The following is an 18,175-nucleotide window of genomic DNA, read 5'->3' as shown; positions in this document are numbered from 1 at the left end:
TCCTTCAGTGGCATCACCTGAGCCTGAACCTCCTCCACTGGAGTGCCCAGGAAACCATCAAGAGCAACACCAGGGACGCAGCCTGACTGTGGACATGATTTTCGGAACCTGAGAGAATTTCATGCTCTCGGGAGCTGATTGTTCCCAAGAGAAAGTCTTTTGAGGAGTTTTTCTCTCTCAAGGACTGTTTATGAAAATAAGCTTTGGTTTCCCAAAACAAGACACAGATGTTCTGAGAGTGTTTTTCTCTTGTCCCACCAGTGGGATGAAGGAGGTCTTGTTCCTTCTACCAGTCAAGATAACCTGTATCAGAACACCTTATAAAAGTGCTGAAAAACCCCAGAATAAAGGATTTTTGCCTCTTGAAAAAAACTCTGGTTGCTGTGTGTGATTGGAACCCTCGTTCTATAGTTCGTGTCCTCTAGCAACACCTGACCAGCAATGTCAGCAGGCAAAACCAAGGTTTTGTTTAGCAATGGCCCTTTGATGAAGTAAAAGATTTACAATCAGGGCAGTCAGATGGGAAAACACTTGAGGGGTACAGCCAAGGCTGTGAGGTCACAGCAGGCTCTGGGGTTACACAGGTTGAGGTCACGGCAGGCTCTGAGGTCAGAGAGGTTGCAGAGCCCCGTGGTTGCACAGCACCACAAGGACGGAGCAGTCAGTCCTTTACGACTGTTGCAGCAGCAGCGGCGGCTATGGCAGCGGTGCTGACACTGGGACAGCGGTGTCAGGACAGTGGTGACAGCAAGAGTTGGAGGACTGGCAGTGGGCAAGGCACCATGGCCTTTGCTCTGCGCCTCTTCCTCCTGCTCCTCCTGGCAGTGGCCCTGCCTGACAGGGCTGCCCAGGCTGCTCCCTGGTGAGCACAGGGAGCAGGTGAGCAGGCGGCCTGGTTCCCCTTTCTCAGGACAGCACTCCCTTCTCCCTGGGAAGTGCGGCGAATGGTTTTCCCCAGGGCATAAGGGAGGGTTTCCTCTGTGGGAGGGAGAGAGTCCCCAGGGGCCCCAGGCTAGTCCTGTCACCCCCCCAGGGATGTTGCACAGGGCATGGAAAGAGGGTGTTGAGAGTGACCAGAGCCAGCCCAGAGCTCCCCAGGTCTCTCTGCAGCTTTGGCCATGTCCATTGACATCTGTCTGCCACGGCCTACCCCAAACCCCTTGCAGTGCCCAGTTCCCTAGAACACAAGGGGATCCCAGAATGCACCATGGACATGGTTCTGATCTGTACTCCAATCTAGATTGGAATCATCACATGGATTACCTGGAAGTAATGAATGATGGCTTGAAATTCTTGGAGGATGTTGGAGGCAAGTTCTCAATACATCTTTCCTGACAGAATAATCAGTGTCAAGGTGGCAAGAGCTCAGTCATGTGCCATTTCCCTTAACATAATCTCAGGGGTGATGCATTTGGAAACCTTGTCCCACTGGAGCCCTGAGTGATCCCACAGGATTGCTGTCAGTGGGAGGAAGGAGCATTTAGCTGTCAATGTTCTTCCCATGTGCAATGCCATGTCCCATGTAATTCCCTAGTGCAGTGTCTCCTTCCGTGTGCTCTGTGCAGCCACGGAGAAGAGCAGAGAGGGAAGGGGCCAGGCCCAGGGCTGTGCCACGGGGCTGTGCCTTGTGCAGCTCCTTTGCTGGCCCCAGGGAGCCTGAGGATCTCCTATAGAGCCATGGGAGCTGTTTTGTCCTGCCTTTCATTGCAGCCAAGCCTCTTGGTGAAGACAATGTAGCTTCTCATCCAACACCAAATACTGAGGCTGTGGGAGATGGTGAGGGTAGGTCAAGGCCTTTCCCCCGAGAGAGCTGCCAGCTCAGAGCCCAGAGCTCGGCCAGGGCAGCATTGCTGCAAGTGCCAGGACAGAGCCGTGCACGTGTGTGCCCTCGGCCTGCACGATCCCCTCACCTCTCCTGCACCTCAGTGTTGCCTGTGCAGATCAGCAGAGATGAGAGAAGCTTCTGTGACTGTTTAGTTACAGGTGTGTCTGCAGGGAGGACTTTGCCAGCTCCTGGGATGGTTACTCCACACAAGCCCAGCTCCCAGGGTAAGTGGTGTGTCATGGCTGACCCCACAGACTGAGCACTGGTTTTGGGGGATCCAATCCTGGGAAATGGAAATATTCTGTTCTAAGGTCCTCCAAGAGAGAAGACCCAAGATACAGCATTAAAGAAAACCCTGAAACGATCTGAACATATATGGCAAATGCTGAAGGAAATGTAGCAGGGAGGACAAGGTCGGTCTGTGTCCCTCAGCTTTCTCCTGACACTCAGCAGCCGGGGGCTTTCTCTGCACATCTGGACACGCCGTGCCCGGCACTGCAGGAAGGGATCCATGGCAGCCTCTCTGCCCCCTGCTACTTTCACGGCCTGCAGGGCTGTTTCCCAGCCTGGCCTGGCTGCAGCTTCTCCCCAGCCTCAGCAGGAAGGCATTTGGCATTGGCTGACAGGGAGCCCAAACTGCACCACAGGCCATGCACACCCTGAGATCCCCTGCAATTTCTCAGTTGCTGAGTAGATCAGGTCGAGGGGCTGTTTGGTGAAGGGACCAACCAGGGATAATCCTGAAATCCTGGGTGTTTGCTGATCCTCATCCATGCCTTTCACAAATATTGCCTCCTGAAGATGGCACCTCCACAATGAGGAACAGCCCCATCTGATCCAGCTGTCCCTCTTCCATTCTCCAGAAATGAAACGAGAGCCTGTGCAGCAGGAAACAATTACTGAAGGAATCAGTGACTCTGTGCCAGCCTCTGCTGCAGGAAGGGAGGCCATGCCAGGCACAGTAACAAAAGGTAATTGCTGTGCCTCTGGGCCTGAGCCCTGCTGAGGCTTGAGCTGCCATCTCTGCTGCTTGGCAGTGCCTGCCCTTCAGGGATGTTGCACAGAGCATGGAAAGGGTGTTGAGAGTGACCAGGAGGCAGCCCAGAGCTCCCCTGGCCCCTCTGCAGCTTTGGCCATGTCCACTGACACCTGGCTCCCACGGCCTTACCCAGCCCCATTGCAGTGCCCAGTTCCCTAAGGCTGAAGGATATCTCAGCACACTCTGAAAAAGGTTCTCATCTGTGCTCCCTTCCAGATAAGGTTCCTGGCAAGGCTTCTCCATTAGCTTGGCTATATAAAGTTTTGAAGCCCAGTCAGCCTCCTGCAGGTATGTTCTCAGTGTCCCATGGAAGAATAATCATTGATAGCCTGTCAGGGACCAGGTGACAGAAGCTTCTGTGACTATTGAGTTGCAGGTGTGTCTGCAGGGAGGACTTTCCCAGCTCCTTTGCTGATTGGTGTGCAGAAGCCCCACTTCCATCGCAGGGGTGAGTAGTGTCTCCCTGCTGACCCCACAGGATGAGCACTGGTTTTGTGGGAACCACTGGGAAATGGAAATGTTTTCTGTTGAGGTCCTCCAAGTGACAAAGACAAACGTACAGGAGAGAAGGAATCAAACAACATCCAGAAACAAATTGTGGACGAACTGCAGAAAGGGCCTGGTGGGTTCATGTCCCCCTAAGCCTCCTCCTGAGACTCAGCAGCCAGGGGCTTTCTCTACCCATCAGGACACGCTGTGCCCTGCACGGCCCCCTGCTGCTTTCATGCCCTGCAAGGCTCATGAAAGCTGGCCTGGCTGCAGCTTCTCCCCAGCCTCCACAGGAAGGCATTTGGCATCAGCTGACAGGGAGCCCAAACTGCAGCACAGGCCATGCACACCCTGAGATCCCCTGCAATTCCCCAGTCTCTGAGCAGATCAGAAAGGGCAGCTGTTTGGAGGAGGGAGGGCCCTGGCCCAGGCCAAATAACCTGGGCACTTTCCTGGTCCCTGTCATTGATAAATACTGGGTCCTGAAGATGCCACCACCCAAATGGGGAACAGTTCCATATGATCCAGCTGGCTCCTTTCTTTCTCAAGACATGGACATACAGGTTCTGTGGAAGGCAGCATTTCCTGCAGGCAGCAGTCACTCGTCGGCAGCCTCTGCTGCAGGAAGGAATGGGATGGCACACATGAGTACGGGCCCAGACACAGGAGGTAATTGCTGTGCTGGGCTCAGCCCTCGGCGGGGCTGTGTGCCAGCAGCTCTCCCCCCAGGGCCGGCCCTTGCACAGTGCGGCGGCAGCCAAAGCTGGAGGTGCCTCAGCTCCGAGGCCTCTGGAGCTCGTTCCCAGCCCTTGGGAAATGGGACTCATGCACCAACATCACTCCCTCTGCATCTGCTCCCGGAGCTGGTCCTGAGTGCCCAGAGGCCCAAGGCACTGGAGCAGCCCTGAGTGGGAGCCCTGCTGAGAGCCCAGGGCCACAGCCAGCCCTGGCACACCCTGGGAATGATTCTCATCTTGGTTTACTTCTAGATTTGGTTGCTGGGAAGGCTCCTCCCTTAGCCTTGAGATATGAAGATCTGAAGCTCTCTGGGACACCTGCAGATATATTCATTATATATATATTATTATATATATAATAAGGAATATTCATTAACAACCTGGCAGGGACCACGTGACAGAAGCTTCTGTGGCTGTTTTAGTTACAGGTGTGTCTGCAGACAGGATTTCCCCAGCTCCTGGGCTGGATGCTGCACAAAAGCCTGACTCCCATCACAGGGGTGAGTAGTGTGTCCTTGCTGACCCCACAGCCTAAGCACTGCTTTTCTGAGATCCATTCCTGGGAGGTTGAAATATTTTTTGTTAAGTTCCTCCAACAGAAAAGACCAAATACACCTCAGAGAAGAAATCCCAGGAGCGATTTGAAGTCATGTGGAAAATGCTGAAGGAATTCAAGCAGGGAGCACATGGTGGGTCCATGTCCCTCAGCTTTCTCCTGACACTCAGCAGCCAGGGGCTTTCTCTGCATACCTGGACACGCTGTGCCCAACACAACAGGAAGGGATCCATGGCAGCCTCGCTGCCCCACTGCTGCTTTCATGGCCTGCAGGGCTGTTTCCCAGCCTGGCCTGGCTGCAGCTTCTCCCCAGCCTCTGCAGGAAGGCATTTGGCATCAGCGGGCAGGGTGCCCAAACTGCAGCACAGGCCATGCACACCCTGAGATCCCCTGCAATTTCCTGATCTTGGGGTAGATAAGGAGGGGCAGCTGTTTGCAGGAGGGAGTGCTTTGGCCCAGCCCCTACAGCCTGGACATTTTCCTGATCCTTAACTGTGCCTTTGACAAGCATTGCCTTCTGAAGATGCCACTTCCCCACTGGGGAATGTTTCCATCTGATCCAGCTCTGCCTCTTCCTTTCTGCAGAAGTGCATGAAGAGGCTGTGCTGAAGGCGGTGTTTCCTGGAGGAAACAGTGGTTCACTGGCAGCCTCTGCTGCAGGAAGGGAGGCCATGCCAGGCACAGTCCCAGGAGGTAATTGCTGTGCCTCTGGGCCTGAGCCCTGCTGAGGCTTCAGCTGCCATCTCTGCTGCTTGGCAGTGCAGGCGCAGCCTGGACAAAACCGGCAGAGCCCAGAGGAATTATCCCCAGCAGGCTCAGGGCACTTGGCTACTGAGCGGTCCTGCTGAGGTCCCTTCATGAGAGACACATCCTGAAACCTGGCAGTGGCTGCAAAGGGGTGCCCATGGTGGGGAAAATTCAGAGGGGGAGGTCAAGGCTCCACTGCATCCTGAGAGGGCCTGGCTCTGTCCCCCTGGGCTGTAGGAGCTGTCCCAGCAGAGGGAGGGCAGGAGGGATGGAGCGGGGAAGGGATATTTGTGGCACTGCCTGCTGTTGTTTTCCCCAGGGCTTTAGGGAGGGTTTTCTCTTTGGGAGAGGAGAGAGCTCCCAGGAGCCCCCGGCTGCCCCACTTACCTCTCCACGGAAGTTGCACAGGGCATGGCAAAAGGGTGGAGAGTGACCAGGAGCCAGCCCAGAGCTCCCCAGGCCCCTCTGCAGCTTTGGCCGTGTCCATTGGCACATGGCTCCCACAGCCTTCCCCAAACCCCTTGCAGTGCCCAGTCCCCTAAGGCAGAAGGGGATCCCAGAATGGACTGAAAAGGGTTCTCATGTGTGCTCCGTTGTAGATTGGGATCGTGATATGGATTATGTGGAAGCCCTGGTGGAAAATGGCTTGAAATTCTTGGAGGATGTTGGAGGCAAGTTCTCAATTCCCTTTTTACTTACAGAATAATCAATGTCAAGGTGGCAAGAGCTCAGCTGACGCTGCCCCTGCCGCGGCTCTCCTCGCCCTGGCTAGCTCTTGCTCCCTAGCCGCTGGCAGTGCCGGGAGTGGGGAACGGTCTGGGAGCCTGTTGTCCCAGACTGAACCTTCAGAGCCTGTAAGCCACCAAGCTCTGCGGTCTCAGGTGCGTCGTGGGTGCCCGATGAAGGCAAGGAGGAGGCTCAGAGTCCCAGGTTCTCTCCAGAAACCAGGTTTTATTCCAGGGTCGGGAGCAGTGGATGGGGGAAGGACTGGAAAGGTCAACGGTGGGACGGTCTGAGCAAGGAGCACCTCCGTGCGCTCCAATTTAAGGTGGGGAGGGTACAAACACAGGAACCAATCAGGGCATCTCAGGGGAGGAGTTGGGGGAGGGTTTACAATGTTGGGGACCAATAGGAATAACACGTGGGAGGGGCGGCAGTCACAACGCCAATGGGGCTTCGAGTGAGGGATAAATGACAGGGAAGGAGCTAGAACAAGAGGTGGGGTTTACATAGATTGATGGGGTTCAGGGGCAGGAACAGGGTGATGGACAAGGAAGGTTCAGGAAAAAGGGGAGGGGTTTACAAAACTGACAAGCGGGTAAAACCATTACAACTCATGGGGGGAATAACATCAAGAACAAACCATTTAAATTAATAACCTGAACAAAATAAACGGACGGCAACATCTCCCCCTTTCTTTTTTAGAAAGAGGAGGTTGCATCCGCAGGAGGTGCAGAGGGCTCAGGGAACCAGTCTTTAAGGGAGGGAGAGGGTGGAGGAGAGGAAGAAGGAGAAGGAGCATTCACACAATTAACTTGGGGAGGAGGAGATACAAGGTGGAGAACGGATTGAATTAAACATCTTCTCAAAATGGCGAACGCAACTAAAACTATAAAAATGATGAAAACAATCCATAAAACAGTTTTCAGAACGGATGAGAGCCATCCGGACAGTCCCCAGTTAGAAAAGATGTTGGTGGCCCAGTCTTCGTGTTCTTGTTTTATCTGGTGGACCATGCCTCTCATTTGCTCAATGGTCTGGCGAATGGAGGGACTTTTTGATGTTAAGTTCATGCAGCAAAGCCCCTCAAATTCCCTGCAGTCGTGGTTGTGCAGGAGCAGCAGGTAGTCTATGGCTGCCCGATTTTGGAGGGTGGCTTGCCTGGTGATTTCCTCGTCTTTGAGGAGGTCGCTTAGCGCAGCTGACATTAAATTTGCTTGTTTTACTACCCAACACTCGAATTGGCCTAATTCTCCAAGGGCTTGAGCAGCGGCCAACCAGGGCAGAAAAACAGACACTGCTACCCGTTTTAGCTTACTCCAATGGAAAATTTCTGAGTCGCAGTCTGGGTCTAAGTCGTCCAGGCTGCGCTTCTTGATGGCCGAATTATTCTTTTGGCTCCAATTTTCGATTTGGGTCGTGTTGGGTGAAAACAAGGACAGCCGGCCCAGTGTGCACGGCCCTCCGAGAAGGCGAGAGGGGATGCCTGCCCATGCCCGATCCCCACAGATCAAAAATAAACCTTTGGGCAACTGAAGAGGGGTAGGGTTAAGGGTTGAGGGCATCTTCACGTGGGCAATGTTTTGGCACCATTTGGCTGCCTGAAATTGCTTGTTCACTTGCACCACTTTGGGATAGGGGGCAGGGTCAGAAGGGTAGTAACGAAAATGAACACAAAATGACACTGGGGAGGAATCCAGAAGGTCAAACTCTTGGGGCTCAACGGTCGCCTTCTCCAGCGTGGCTTGCCAGTCTCTCCAGAGGAGGAGGGGGTTCTTCGCTGGCCTTCTGATCTTATACATCGGCGCTGAGCGGACGACACGTTGAGCCGGCCTTCCCCGGTTGGCGTCATGGAGCAGGGTAGTAAGGGAGTCGGGAAACTCTTCAGGCTTCAAAGGGATCCCCACCAGGCATGTTGACATTGGGTTTCCCGCTGCTCCGGTGGAGAGGCACAGCTCATCACGCTGCAGGGACTTCGCCAACATGACCCACACGTTTTGCTTTGGCTGAGGCACGATCCACCCTTCCATCTGGGCCACTACCAACATCACACCGAAGATGATCTCGGCGACGCTTGGGGCTGTCATGTCTTCAGGGATGGCTCTCTCTAAAACAAAGCAAACACAAAACATAACTCAACTGAAAAGAGGAATCTTCAAAATAAAAGATTTGGGGTTTTTCTCCTCCTCCTCCTTGGGGGGTCCGGAGATGACCTATTCGGACGGGACAGAACCCTCATATTGATCTGGTGGCCTGCTTGGATGTTTTGGGACGTACGGTTTCACCCACTTTTGTGGGATCCACCGCAGTCCTTGGGGCGAGGAAACGCAAGCGTATCCCCGTCCCCAGGTCACCAGATCGAAGGGACCCATAATTCGTTGGGTCTCGGGGTCTCGGACCAGCACTGGAGGGCGCTGCTGCAACTTGTAGCTGTTGGCGGATGTAAAATGCCGGGCCACTGGAGGGTTAGGATCACTGTCTGAGCAGTTTAAGAAGTTTAGGGTGTAAAGGGCTTTGCACAACCGTTCTTGTGGGGTGCAGCCCTTCACTGTCTCCTTTTGATGGACGAGGACGTGCTTGAGCGATTGATGGGCTCGCTCAACAATCGCTTGGCCTGTGGGGAAGTGTGGGATGCCTCTCTTGTGTGTCACTCCCCACTCTTGCAGGAAATCCTCCAGTTTCCTGGAGGTATAAGCTGGGCCATTGTCCGTTTTGATCTCTTTGGGGACCCCCAGCACAGAGAAAGCCTGCATGAGGTGTTTACATACATGCTCGGCTTTCTCCCCTGTGTGGGCAGAGGCATAGATAGCACCTGAGAAGGTATCAATGGAAAGGTGCACATAGCGGAACCTGCCGAATTCTGGGACGTGTGTGACATCCATTTGCCACACCTCACAGCTCCCCAGGCCTCTGGGGTTGACCCCAGCTCCCAGAGAGGGCATTGCAGTGGACTGACAGTGTGGGCATGTGGCCACGATGGCTCTGGCTTGATCTCGCCTCAGGTGGAATTGGCGGATCAGCCCAGGCACGTTCTGGTGGAACATCTGATGACTCAGCTTGGCTTGCTGGAATACATCAGGGAGCTGAGCCATAGTGACAGGAGTAGCGAGGGAATCAGCTCTTTCATTTCCCTCGGCTACTGGGCCAGGGAGTTCAGTGTGCGACCTCACATGCATCACGAAAAATGGCTGCTTTCGGTGGGAAACGGTAAAGATTAACTTGGAAAGCAGCTCAAACAGTTGCGGATTGGAGACCTCCTTTAGGGCGGCATTCTCTGCCCTAGCTACCACCCCAGCAACATATGCTGAATCTGTAACCAAATTAAATGGTTCAGGAAATCTCTCAAAAGCTCTGACGACAGCATCCAACTCAGCGACCTGTGGAGATCCTTCCACATACTTAACATCCGCTTCCCACCGCTGAGTTTGAGGATCCACCCAAGTCACAACTGTCTTGTGGGATGCTCCAGATGCGTCAGTGAAAACTGTCAGGGCCTTGAGGGGTTTTCGACTCCGAATTGAACTTGGAATGATGTTAAATTTAGCATTGAAGAATTTGTGTGCTGGGGCGTGGACTGAAACTTGTCCACTGTAGCTATCAAATGCGATTTGGAGAGCCTCGTTCTCCTGCAGCAGCTGTTCAAACATCTCCTTTGTCAGCTTATCCGGGGACGCCCTGTCCCGCGACAAGCTGACAGGCACCCGTACACACGCAAAGTCGCACCCTGCCATCTCCCTGAGCCTGGCTCGAGCCTTCCTGACAAGCTGAGCCACCAGCTCTTGTGGCCGGGTGATACTCTTGGATCGTTGATGGCTCAGGAATACCCACTCTATGATCAAGAGTGGGTCCCTTGAGCCTTGATCCCACTGAAAGATGAGCCCACACAGGTGCGGCAACCTTCCCAGAATGATGCACTCGAACGGCAGGGTCGGCTCATATCGATGTGCCTGCCTTTCCATTAACGCAATTTGTGCTTTCCTCAGTGCTTCCCTCGCCTCTGGAGTCAGGGTCCTAGAAGAACTAAGCTCCTTCTCCCCCTTCAAAAGCATGAAGAGGGGGGCTAGGTCTTCGGTGGTGAGGCCCAGCCAAGGCCTGACCCAGTTCAAGGTCCCGCACAGGGAGTGAAGGTCTGCCAAAGTCTTTGGATTACTGTTGATAGCCAATTGTTGAAGAACAATGGTCCTCTCAGTAATCCTCAGTCCCAGATACTTCCAGGGTGGCATCCTTTGAACTTTGTCTTCCTGGAGCTGGAATCCTGCAGATGTTAGAACTCTAACCACTAGGTCAAGTGATTGAGTAAGCATATCATCATGGGGGGCGCACACTAGGACATCATCCATATAGTGATAGATGATGACCTCCCCCATTTTGGCGCGAACGGGAGACAGCAACGAAGAGACACTGGCAGATGGTCGGTGAATTTTTCATTCCTTGGGGTAGCACTCGCCAGTGGTATCTCTTCATTGGGGCTTCTCGGTTAAGAGTGGGCACCGAGAAGGCAAACCGTGGGGCATCGTCAGGGTGTAGGGGAATTTGAAAAAAGCAACCTTTGATATCAATCACTGCCAATTTCCAATTTCGGGGGAGCATGGTAGGGGTAGGCATCCCTGGTTGAAGGGGTCCCATGTCCACAATGACCTCATTGATTTCACGAAGATCGTGAAGGAGCCGCCACTTATCCTTCCCCGGCTTACGGATAACAAAGACCGGGGAATTCCAAGGGCTTGTGGTTTCTACTATATTTCCCTTATTAAGTTGCTCCTCCACGAGTTCGTTGAGCGCCTTTAATTTATCTTTTCTTAGCGGCCACTGGTCAATCCAGACGGCTGTATCAGTTGTCCAATCTAATTTCTGGAAAGGGCGCTCTACAGTGGCCGCCTCTAAAAATCCCGAGGGGTTTTCGGGATCTCGATTTTAACCCCCCACTGGGACATGAGATCTCTTCCCCACAGGGGAACCTGATAGTCAGCAACAAATGGGCGTAAATTTGCCAATTGCCCATCTGGCCCCGCAATTTGCACCACGCTCTTTGAAATTCTTGCCAATTGGGTACCCCCTATGCCCTGTATCTTGCCTGCCACGGGTTGCAACTCCCAATGTGACGGCCATCTCCTTTCAGGGATGATCGTCACATCTGCTCCCGTGTCAAGCAGTCCTTTCATCTGAAAGGACTCTGCACCCTGCTTGACGCTGCAGTCCAGAATGGGCTTTTCCTCACCCACCACTTCTGCCCAGTAGACGCCTGGTGCGTGGTCGTCTACTGGGACCTGCTCAGGTATTGGTATAAACTGGGCAATGATTTGCCCCTTGGGCAAAAAGAAGGGTGGGTGAGTGCAGCGCGCCAGGAGAATGAGATTCTCCGGACCACCCAAAAAGGTGATCGGCGAAATCTCAATCTCCGGGGGTGTGTGCTTGGTGTCCCCGATGGCGATGCACTTACTGTCACGTCCGGTGTCCATTGTCTTTTCCTCCAGTGGGTCCACAGCTACTACCGTCCAGCGCTGGGACCGGAAGAGGATGTCCCGTGTGGTTACTAAGTGTCTCGTCCTGTGAATAGGCCATGTCCGGCTTTCGTTCCCACCCCCCCTCTGCGATACCTGCCCCATTTGTAGCTTCGCGCGGGGCAGGTTCGCGCCGCGCTCTTAGTTTTTTTTATTAAAAACTCCCTCTCCCCCTTTTCCCCCCATGTTGCCCCTCGCAGGTCCAGGGCAGGGAAGTACAGCAGGGCAATCCCGGGCCACGTGCCCCAGCTGCCCACAGCGGTAACACTGCAGAGGCCTTCCAGTTGGTGGTGGTAGTTGGCCTGGTGGGTGCTGGGTCACTGCAGCTGTTGGTAGTCTCCTGGCCGCTTGCGGTGGTGGTGGCACCCTGGACGCCCCCATTAACGGGACCTTCTTTTCGCAGGCGTCAATGAGGTCATCCAAGGTTGGCGGCGGATACATTGGCAGGCTAAAAATGACTTGCTTACAAATATCATTACAATTAGCTTTGGCCATTTCTAGAATTAGCTGCTCTTGCATCTCTGGTTTATCAACCTGCCTCTCGATTTGTTCCTGCAGGCGGTTGATAAAGATGTTAAAGGGTTCATTGGGGGATTGTTTAATGTTAGAAAAATTCGTGAGGGGTTCCCCCCCCGGCAAGATGTTGAACGCCTTCTCAGCGGCCTCTGTTATTTTGATTAGGACAGACCGGGGTAAGACCCTGGCCTGTTCTTCTGGCTTTCCCCAATTCCCTTCACCGCACAGGTGATCTATTGAGAGGGGGTTTTCGTCCGCGTCAACTGCGGTCTCCTCGCTGCGCAGCAGCTCAGGAAGGATGGCCTCCAACGATTTCTTCCACCTCTGTTTCCACAACCTATAGTCAGCTGGGGAAAGGAGGCAGGCAAACAATTCTTTTAAATCATGGGGGACCATCTCGTTCGCGGAGAAGGTGGCCTTTAACAAGCCTTTAAAATATTCACTTCTCCTGCCGAACTCCTTCTGAGCCTTGCACAGCTCCCTCTTTGTTTGGAAGGAGAAGGGTTCCCATTCTCGGTACCTCCCCCCCCTTCCTCTAAAACTAACCGGTGCGGCAAAGGGAATTATAACCTGTTCCGGGCTCTGGTCCTCAGGCTTGTCACTTCCGGTTCCCGAAGCGTGGGAACTGGTAGGAGGGGCGTGGGAACCGGAAGGGGAGGCGTGGGAACCGGGAGGAGGGGCATGGGAACCAGAAGCCGGAAGAGGCAGGGCTGGAGGACCGACTGAGGGGGAGGGTTGAAGGGAGGAGCGGCGGCCGGAAGGGGTGGAGTTTTGGGTAGTAACACCTTGGGGACACACCCCCGAGGAGGAGGAACCATCTGTGGACAAGTGGGAGGGGTCAGGGTAGGAAGAGAGGGAGGAGCTAGGGAGGAAGGGGTTGGACTTTGAGGGGAGGAAAGGATTGTGGGAAGAAGGAGCACAAGGGAGGGGTCCGACCATGCGGTCTCCGCCATCTTGTGTCCCTCGGGGGCCATTTTGGGAATCAAGTAGGGTATAGGGAGACTTAGGGGAAGATTTAGGGGAACACCGGGAATGAGGGAGTGTAAGGGAACCAGGGTTCTGGGAGAGTAACTGGGGATCAATAACTTTATCAAACTGGGGATTTGGAACTTGGAAAGGGGAAAACTTGGAGTTATTAACTGGGGAAGTAGGAGAATGGGTAAGGGCTCCGGCAGCTTGGCCAGGGCTACCGGGGCAAGGGTTCTGAGGGAGGCTTGGGGAGCCAGGGAGACTACTGCCGACTTCGGAGCCCTGCGTTTTACGGGTTGCTCCGCAGGTCTCCCCCAACTTAGGGACAAGGGACGAGGAGCAGGGGTTTGGGGAAACTGGGGAAACTGCAGAAACTGGGGAAGGCTGCGTTGGCTGCTTCTGCATTTCCTTCTTTTCCACTAAGGCGGTCCGAATTAGAACGAAAAGCGGGATTAATTTGGCGGCTGTTTTGTCCCCCTGAACTGCCAAAGCTGTTAATTTGGACCCGACCGAATTCCAAAATGACACAGAAAGAACATCTTCGGAGGACACATGGGGAAAATGCAGAAAAAGCCAACGTACAAGCCTCTTAACCAACCCACGCGAATACTTATGTTTCCCACCCTCAAGGAGACCCACAACTTGGAAATAAATCCCCCTCTGCGGAGCCGACAAACGTGCGCCCATCTTCTATCCCCCGGCTCCGCAGTTCCACCGCCTCCCAACAGCAAACGGGAACTTAACAAACAAAAGAATAAGGGTCAAGACCCAGCTCACACACAATACTCACACAATGCTCACAGGGGCCACACACACACCCCCTTTTCCCCCACCGGGGAATACTCACCGGGTCCTGACTTGGGCTGTGGGAGACGTCCGAGCACCCCAGAAGCGGTCTCCTGCGCACCGGGAGATTGTCGCTTCTTCCCCTGGGAGCGCTGCCGGACAGAAACCGGCCTGCTGCAACCAGGGTAGCCGCCGCCCAAAGAGTCTTTATAATTCCACACAGACTCCTCCGGGGGTCTCCACGGGCTGTAGAGGCCCCACGTTGGGCGCCAGCTGACACTGCCCCTGCCGCGGCTCTCCTCGCCCTGGCTAGCTCTTGCTCCCTAGCCGCTGGCAGCGCCGGGAGTGGGGAACGGTCTGGGAGCTCGTTGTCCCAGACTGAACCTTCAGAGCCTGTAAGCCACCAAGCTCTGCGGTCTCAGGTGCGTCGTGGGTGCCCGATGAAGGCAAGGAGGAGGCTCAGAGTCCCAGGTTCTCTCCAGAAACCAGGTTTTATTCCAGGGTCGGGAGCAGTGGATGGGGGAAGGACTGGAAAGGTCAAGGGTAGGACGGTCTGAGCAAGGAGCACCTCCGTGCGCTCCAATTTAAGGTGGGGAGGGTACAAACACAGGAACCAATCAGGGCATCTCAGGGGAGGAGTTGGGGGAGGGTTTACAATGTTGGGGACCAATAGGAATAACACGTGGGAGGGGCGGCAGTCACAACGCCAATGGGGCTTCGAGTGAGGGATAAATGACAGGGAAGGAGCTAGAACAAGAGGTGGGGTTTACATAGATTGATGGGGTTCAGGGGCAGGAACAGGGTGATGGACAAGGAAGGTTCAGGAAAAAGGGGAGGGGTTTACAAAACTGACAAGCGGGTAAAACCATTACAACTCATGGGGGGAATAACATCAAGAACAAACCATTTAAATTAATAACCTGAACAAAATAAACGGACGGCAACACTCAGCCATGTGCCATTTCCCTTAACATAATCTCAGGGGTGATGGATTCTGGAAATCTTGTCCCAGTGCCTCCTGCAGCCTGGAGGGATCCCACAGGATTGCTGTCAGTGGGAGGAAGGAGCATTTAGCTGTCAATGTTCTTCCCATGTGCAATACCAGTGTCTCTTTCTGTGTGCTCTGTGCAGCCATGGAGAGGAGCAGAGAGGTAAGGGGCCAGGCCCAGGGCTGTGCCACGGGGCTGTGTCTTGTGTGGCTCCTTTGCTGGCCCCAGGGAGCCTGAGAATCTCCTACAGAGCCACAGCAGCTGTTCTGTCCTGCCTTTCTTTGCAGACAAACCTCTTGATGAAGGTGATGCAGCTTCACAACCCACACCTAGGACTGAGCCTCAGAGAGGTGGTGAGGGTATGTCAAGGCCTTTCCCCCAGGGAGAGCGGCCAGCTCAGAGCCCAGAGCTCGGTCAGGGCAGCATCGCTGAAGGTTCCAGGACAGAGCTGTGCACGTGTGTGCCCTTGGCCTGTGTGATCCCCTCACCTCTCCTGCAGCTCAGAGCTGCCTGTGCAGATCAGCAGAGATGAAAGAAGCTTCTGTGGCTGTTTAGTTACAGGTGTGTCTGCAGGGAGCACTTCCCCAGATCTTGAGGTGGTTACTGCACCCAAGCCCGACTCCCATCGCAGGGGTAAGTGGTGTGTCCCTGCTGAACCCGCAGACTGAGCACTGGTTTTGCGGGATCCATTCCTGGGAAATTGAAATATTTTGTGTTAAGGTCCTCCAAAAAGAAAGACCCAAGATAATGGAACCAAAAAGTCTCTATTGTCAAATGATTTCCTGAGACCAACAGAGAAAGAAGTGCAGGGAGGACAAGGTGAGTCCATCCTTCTCCTGACACTCAGAAGCCAGGGGCTTTCTCTGCATACCTGGACACGCTGTGCCCGGCACAGCAGGAAGAGATCCATGGCAACCTCGCTGTCCTGCTGCTGCTTTCACAGCCTGCAGGGCTGTTTCCCAGCCTGGCCTGGCTGCAGCTTCTCCCCAGCCTCCGCAGGAAGGCATTTGGCATCAGCTGGCAGGGAGCCCCAAGTGCACCACAGGCCATGCACACCCTGAGATCCCCTGCAATTTTTCAGTCTCGGGCTAGATCAGTTGTAGGGGGTGTTTGGAAGAGGGAGGGCCCCAAAGCAGTTTCAAAAGCATGGGCTTGTTCCTGATCCTTATCCATATCTTTGACAAGCATTTTCTGAAGAAGACCAGCACAGCGAAGAGGAATTATACCATGCAAGCTCAGGGGTTTGGGTACTGAGATGTCCTGTGCAAAATGGGGTGGCAAGGTGCCTGCAGGCCCCAGCTCTGGGGGAAACAGAGAACGTCCTGCCATATCCACTGTGCTGCCAGCTCATCAGAGGAGCACAGAATGGACTCACGCTGCCCATTGCTCCCACAGCTGGCACCACAACTCATGCTCAGAATATCGGGGAAAGCATGAGAAGAATTTTCAGCCCAGGAACACATGGTTTGATTAAGCTAATGGCCATTTTGGTTGCTGGAGCCCTTTTCCTGATGATGTGCTGTGCTGGAATCTGGTATTGTTGGAACAGAAAAGGGTGAGTGTTTTGCTGATCTCTACCTCAAACAGCTTCTTGAAAGGTTGCTCATAGTAAACATTCCCAGTGGAGGCTGCTGTGGACTTGTGGATAGTCCTTCGTTGCCCAAATAACTCTGCTGAGGGTTCTGCTGCTGCTCAGCCCTTTTATTGGCCTCCTAATTGCTGGGCCTTGTCCTGGGGAGCCCACTTGGGCTGCAGCCAGTGCTGGCTGCCACTGAGGCTGCCTGGCCAAGAGCAGCCCCAGGAGCAGCAGGCAGAGGCAAAGCAAGGTGGGCAGGACAAAGAGCGGGAATGAGATTGCCCTTGAAAGGCAGAGGCGCTCTGGGGCCTGCTCCTGGCCAGGGACGCTGCCCAGAGCCATCCCCTGCTCGCCGGGGCCTTGAGGGGCAGCTCTCCAGCTGGGCCAAGCTGTGCCAGCAGCTGCAGCCGTGCTGGGGAGCCTTGGCCGCTCTGGGCCCTGCTGTGCAGGAGGGTCTCTGTGTGCCAGCGGCAGCTGGGGGCCTCAGCCACCTCCTCTTTGCTCAGGAGCACCTCTGCACCTTCAGAAGACCTGACAAAGACTTTAGTCAGTGAGCACTTGACCTGTTATCCCTGCGCTTCAGCTCTGTCCCCATCTGCTTTGCTGCGGGTGCAGCCCTGTTTTGAGGGCGTCATAAAACCCAAACCTCCAAAGCGAGACCCTCTGCCCCTGAGCCCCCTGGCCCTGCACCCTGGCCAGGACTGAAGGTGGGCAGCCCCTGTCCACCAGAGCAAGCCTTGGCCCATGTTTTGTGTTTAAATATTGGCCCATGTTTTGTGTTCAAATATTGGCCCATGTTTTGTGTTCAAATAAAGAGTTGAAACTGTTACCCCAGTGTCTGGCTGGTAGCACCAGCAAAGCCCACATGGCACCAGCCCCAGCTGAGCTCCATGTCCAGGAGCAGCCGGTGACTCAAGCCAGAGTTTTCCAGCTAGCTCAAATACAGGTTTTCTTCTCTCTCCGGCCCACTGCCAGGAGGGATCTTGGCCAGAGCTGCTGTCTGGGTTTAGATCAGGATTTGAGCAGTCCAATTCCCTCTGAGCACAGGTCTATAGACCAAGTAAAGAAGCTGTAATAAATTTTTATTATTTGTTAATCAAATTAAATATTATTACTAAAACATGATTGCTAAGGTTGTTTTAAAAAAGCTAACATAGCAGAAACGCCTAACCACAATGACCACATATGCGGCTGTGAAGGCAAGAAGCTGAAACTGCAGAGCTGGAGCTGCAAAATGCCATCCAGCTGTACAAAGGGGAAGTAGAACATCTCCTTATTAAGGACAATTGCCTACCCACGACCACCAAGAGGCAGAAGAAGACCCCTAGCAACAGGAGGCGCAGGTGCTGATGCGATCCAGGAAGACACAGATGCAGGGACTGTATAAAAAAGGGAACCTCCTCAGCCAAGGCGCGCGCCATGTGCAGGACACTTAAGAGGAAGTGTCCTCCAGCTCGCCCCCAGCTGGGTTTTTGCTTGCTTTACTGCTTGCTGAATTAATAAATTTGGCTTTCATTAATTATTATATAAATTGTCCCTTCTATTTTGTCACGACAATTTATAACAGAAGCCATAAGGGGGACTCTTCTGGGTTATATTTCACAATGTATTCTTGCAAAGGGAACGCCAGGAAGAGGCAAAGGTTTGGGGGTCTGGGCTGATTATTTTAACAGGACTTCTTTGAAGGGTGCGAGTTTCAGAAAGAACCAATTATTTTTCACAGCT

General features: G+C 53.9%; 2 protein-coding genes across 2 annotated transcripts; one reads left to right on the top strand and one right to left on the bottom strand.

Moving 5' to 3' along the window:
* The first annotated feature begins 663 nt into the window (after positions 1 to 663).
* On the top strand, positions 664 to 17,975 carry LOC111942938 (uncharacterized). Its single transcript, XM_086846574.1, has 19 exons — positions 664 to 862; positions 1,978 to 2,049; positions 2,689 to 2,796; positions 3,081 to 3,152; positions 3,241 to 3,312; positions 3,397 to 3,486; positions 3,903 to 4,022; positions 4,513 to 4,590; positions 4,690 to 4,779; positions 5,232 to 5,339; positions 5,993 to 6,064; positions 6,166 to 6,341; positions 11,233 to 11,388; positions 11,588 to 12,038; positions 14,868 to 15,036; positions 15,162 to 15,233; positions 15,436 to 15,507; positions 15,595 to 15,693; positions 16,270 to 17,975. Exons 2-12 carry the CDS (start codon positions 2,019 to 2,021, stop codon positions 6,177 to 6,179), a joined length of 855 nt encoding a protein of 284 aa, XP_086702700.1. The 5' UTR covers positions 664 to 862; positions 1,978 to 2,018; the 3' UTR covers positions 6,180 to 6,341; positions 11,233 to 11,388; positions 11,588 to 12,038; positions 14,868 to 15,036; positions 15,162 to 15,233; positions 15,436 to 15,507; positions 15,595 to 15,693; positions 16,270 to 17,975.
* LOC147651125 (uncharacterized) lies at positions 6,815 to 8,245 on the bottom strand. Its single transcript, XM_086846537.1, has one exon. It carries the CDS (start codon positions 8,243 to 8,245, stop codon positions 6,815 to 6,817), a length of 1,431 nt encoding a protein of 476 aa, XP_086702663.1.
* Positions 17,976 to 18,175: the final 200 nt, after the last annotated feature.

Source organism: Cyanistes caeruleus, chromosome 11 (genome assembly GCF_971803275.1).
Source record: "Cyanistes caeruleus chromosome 11, bCyaCae1.hap1.1, whole genome shotgun sequence".
Lineage (NCBI taxonomy): Eukaryota > Metazoa > Chordata > Aves > Passeriformes > Paridae > Cyanistes > Cyanistes caeruleus.
The sequence above is the reverse complement of the archived record's forward strand: the minus strand, read 5'-3'. Positions and strand labels throughout refer to the sequence as shown.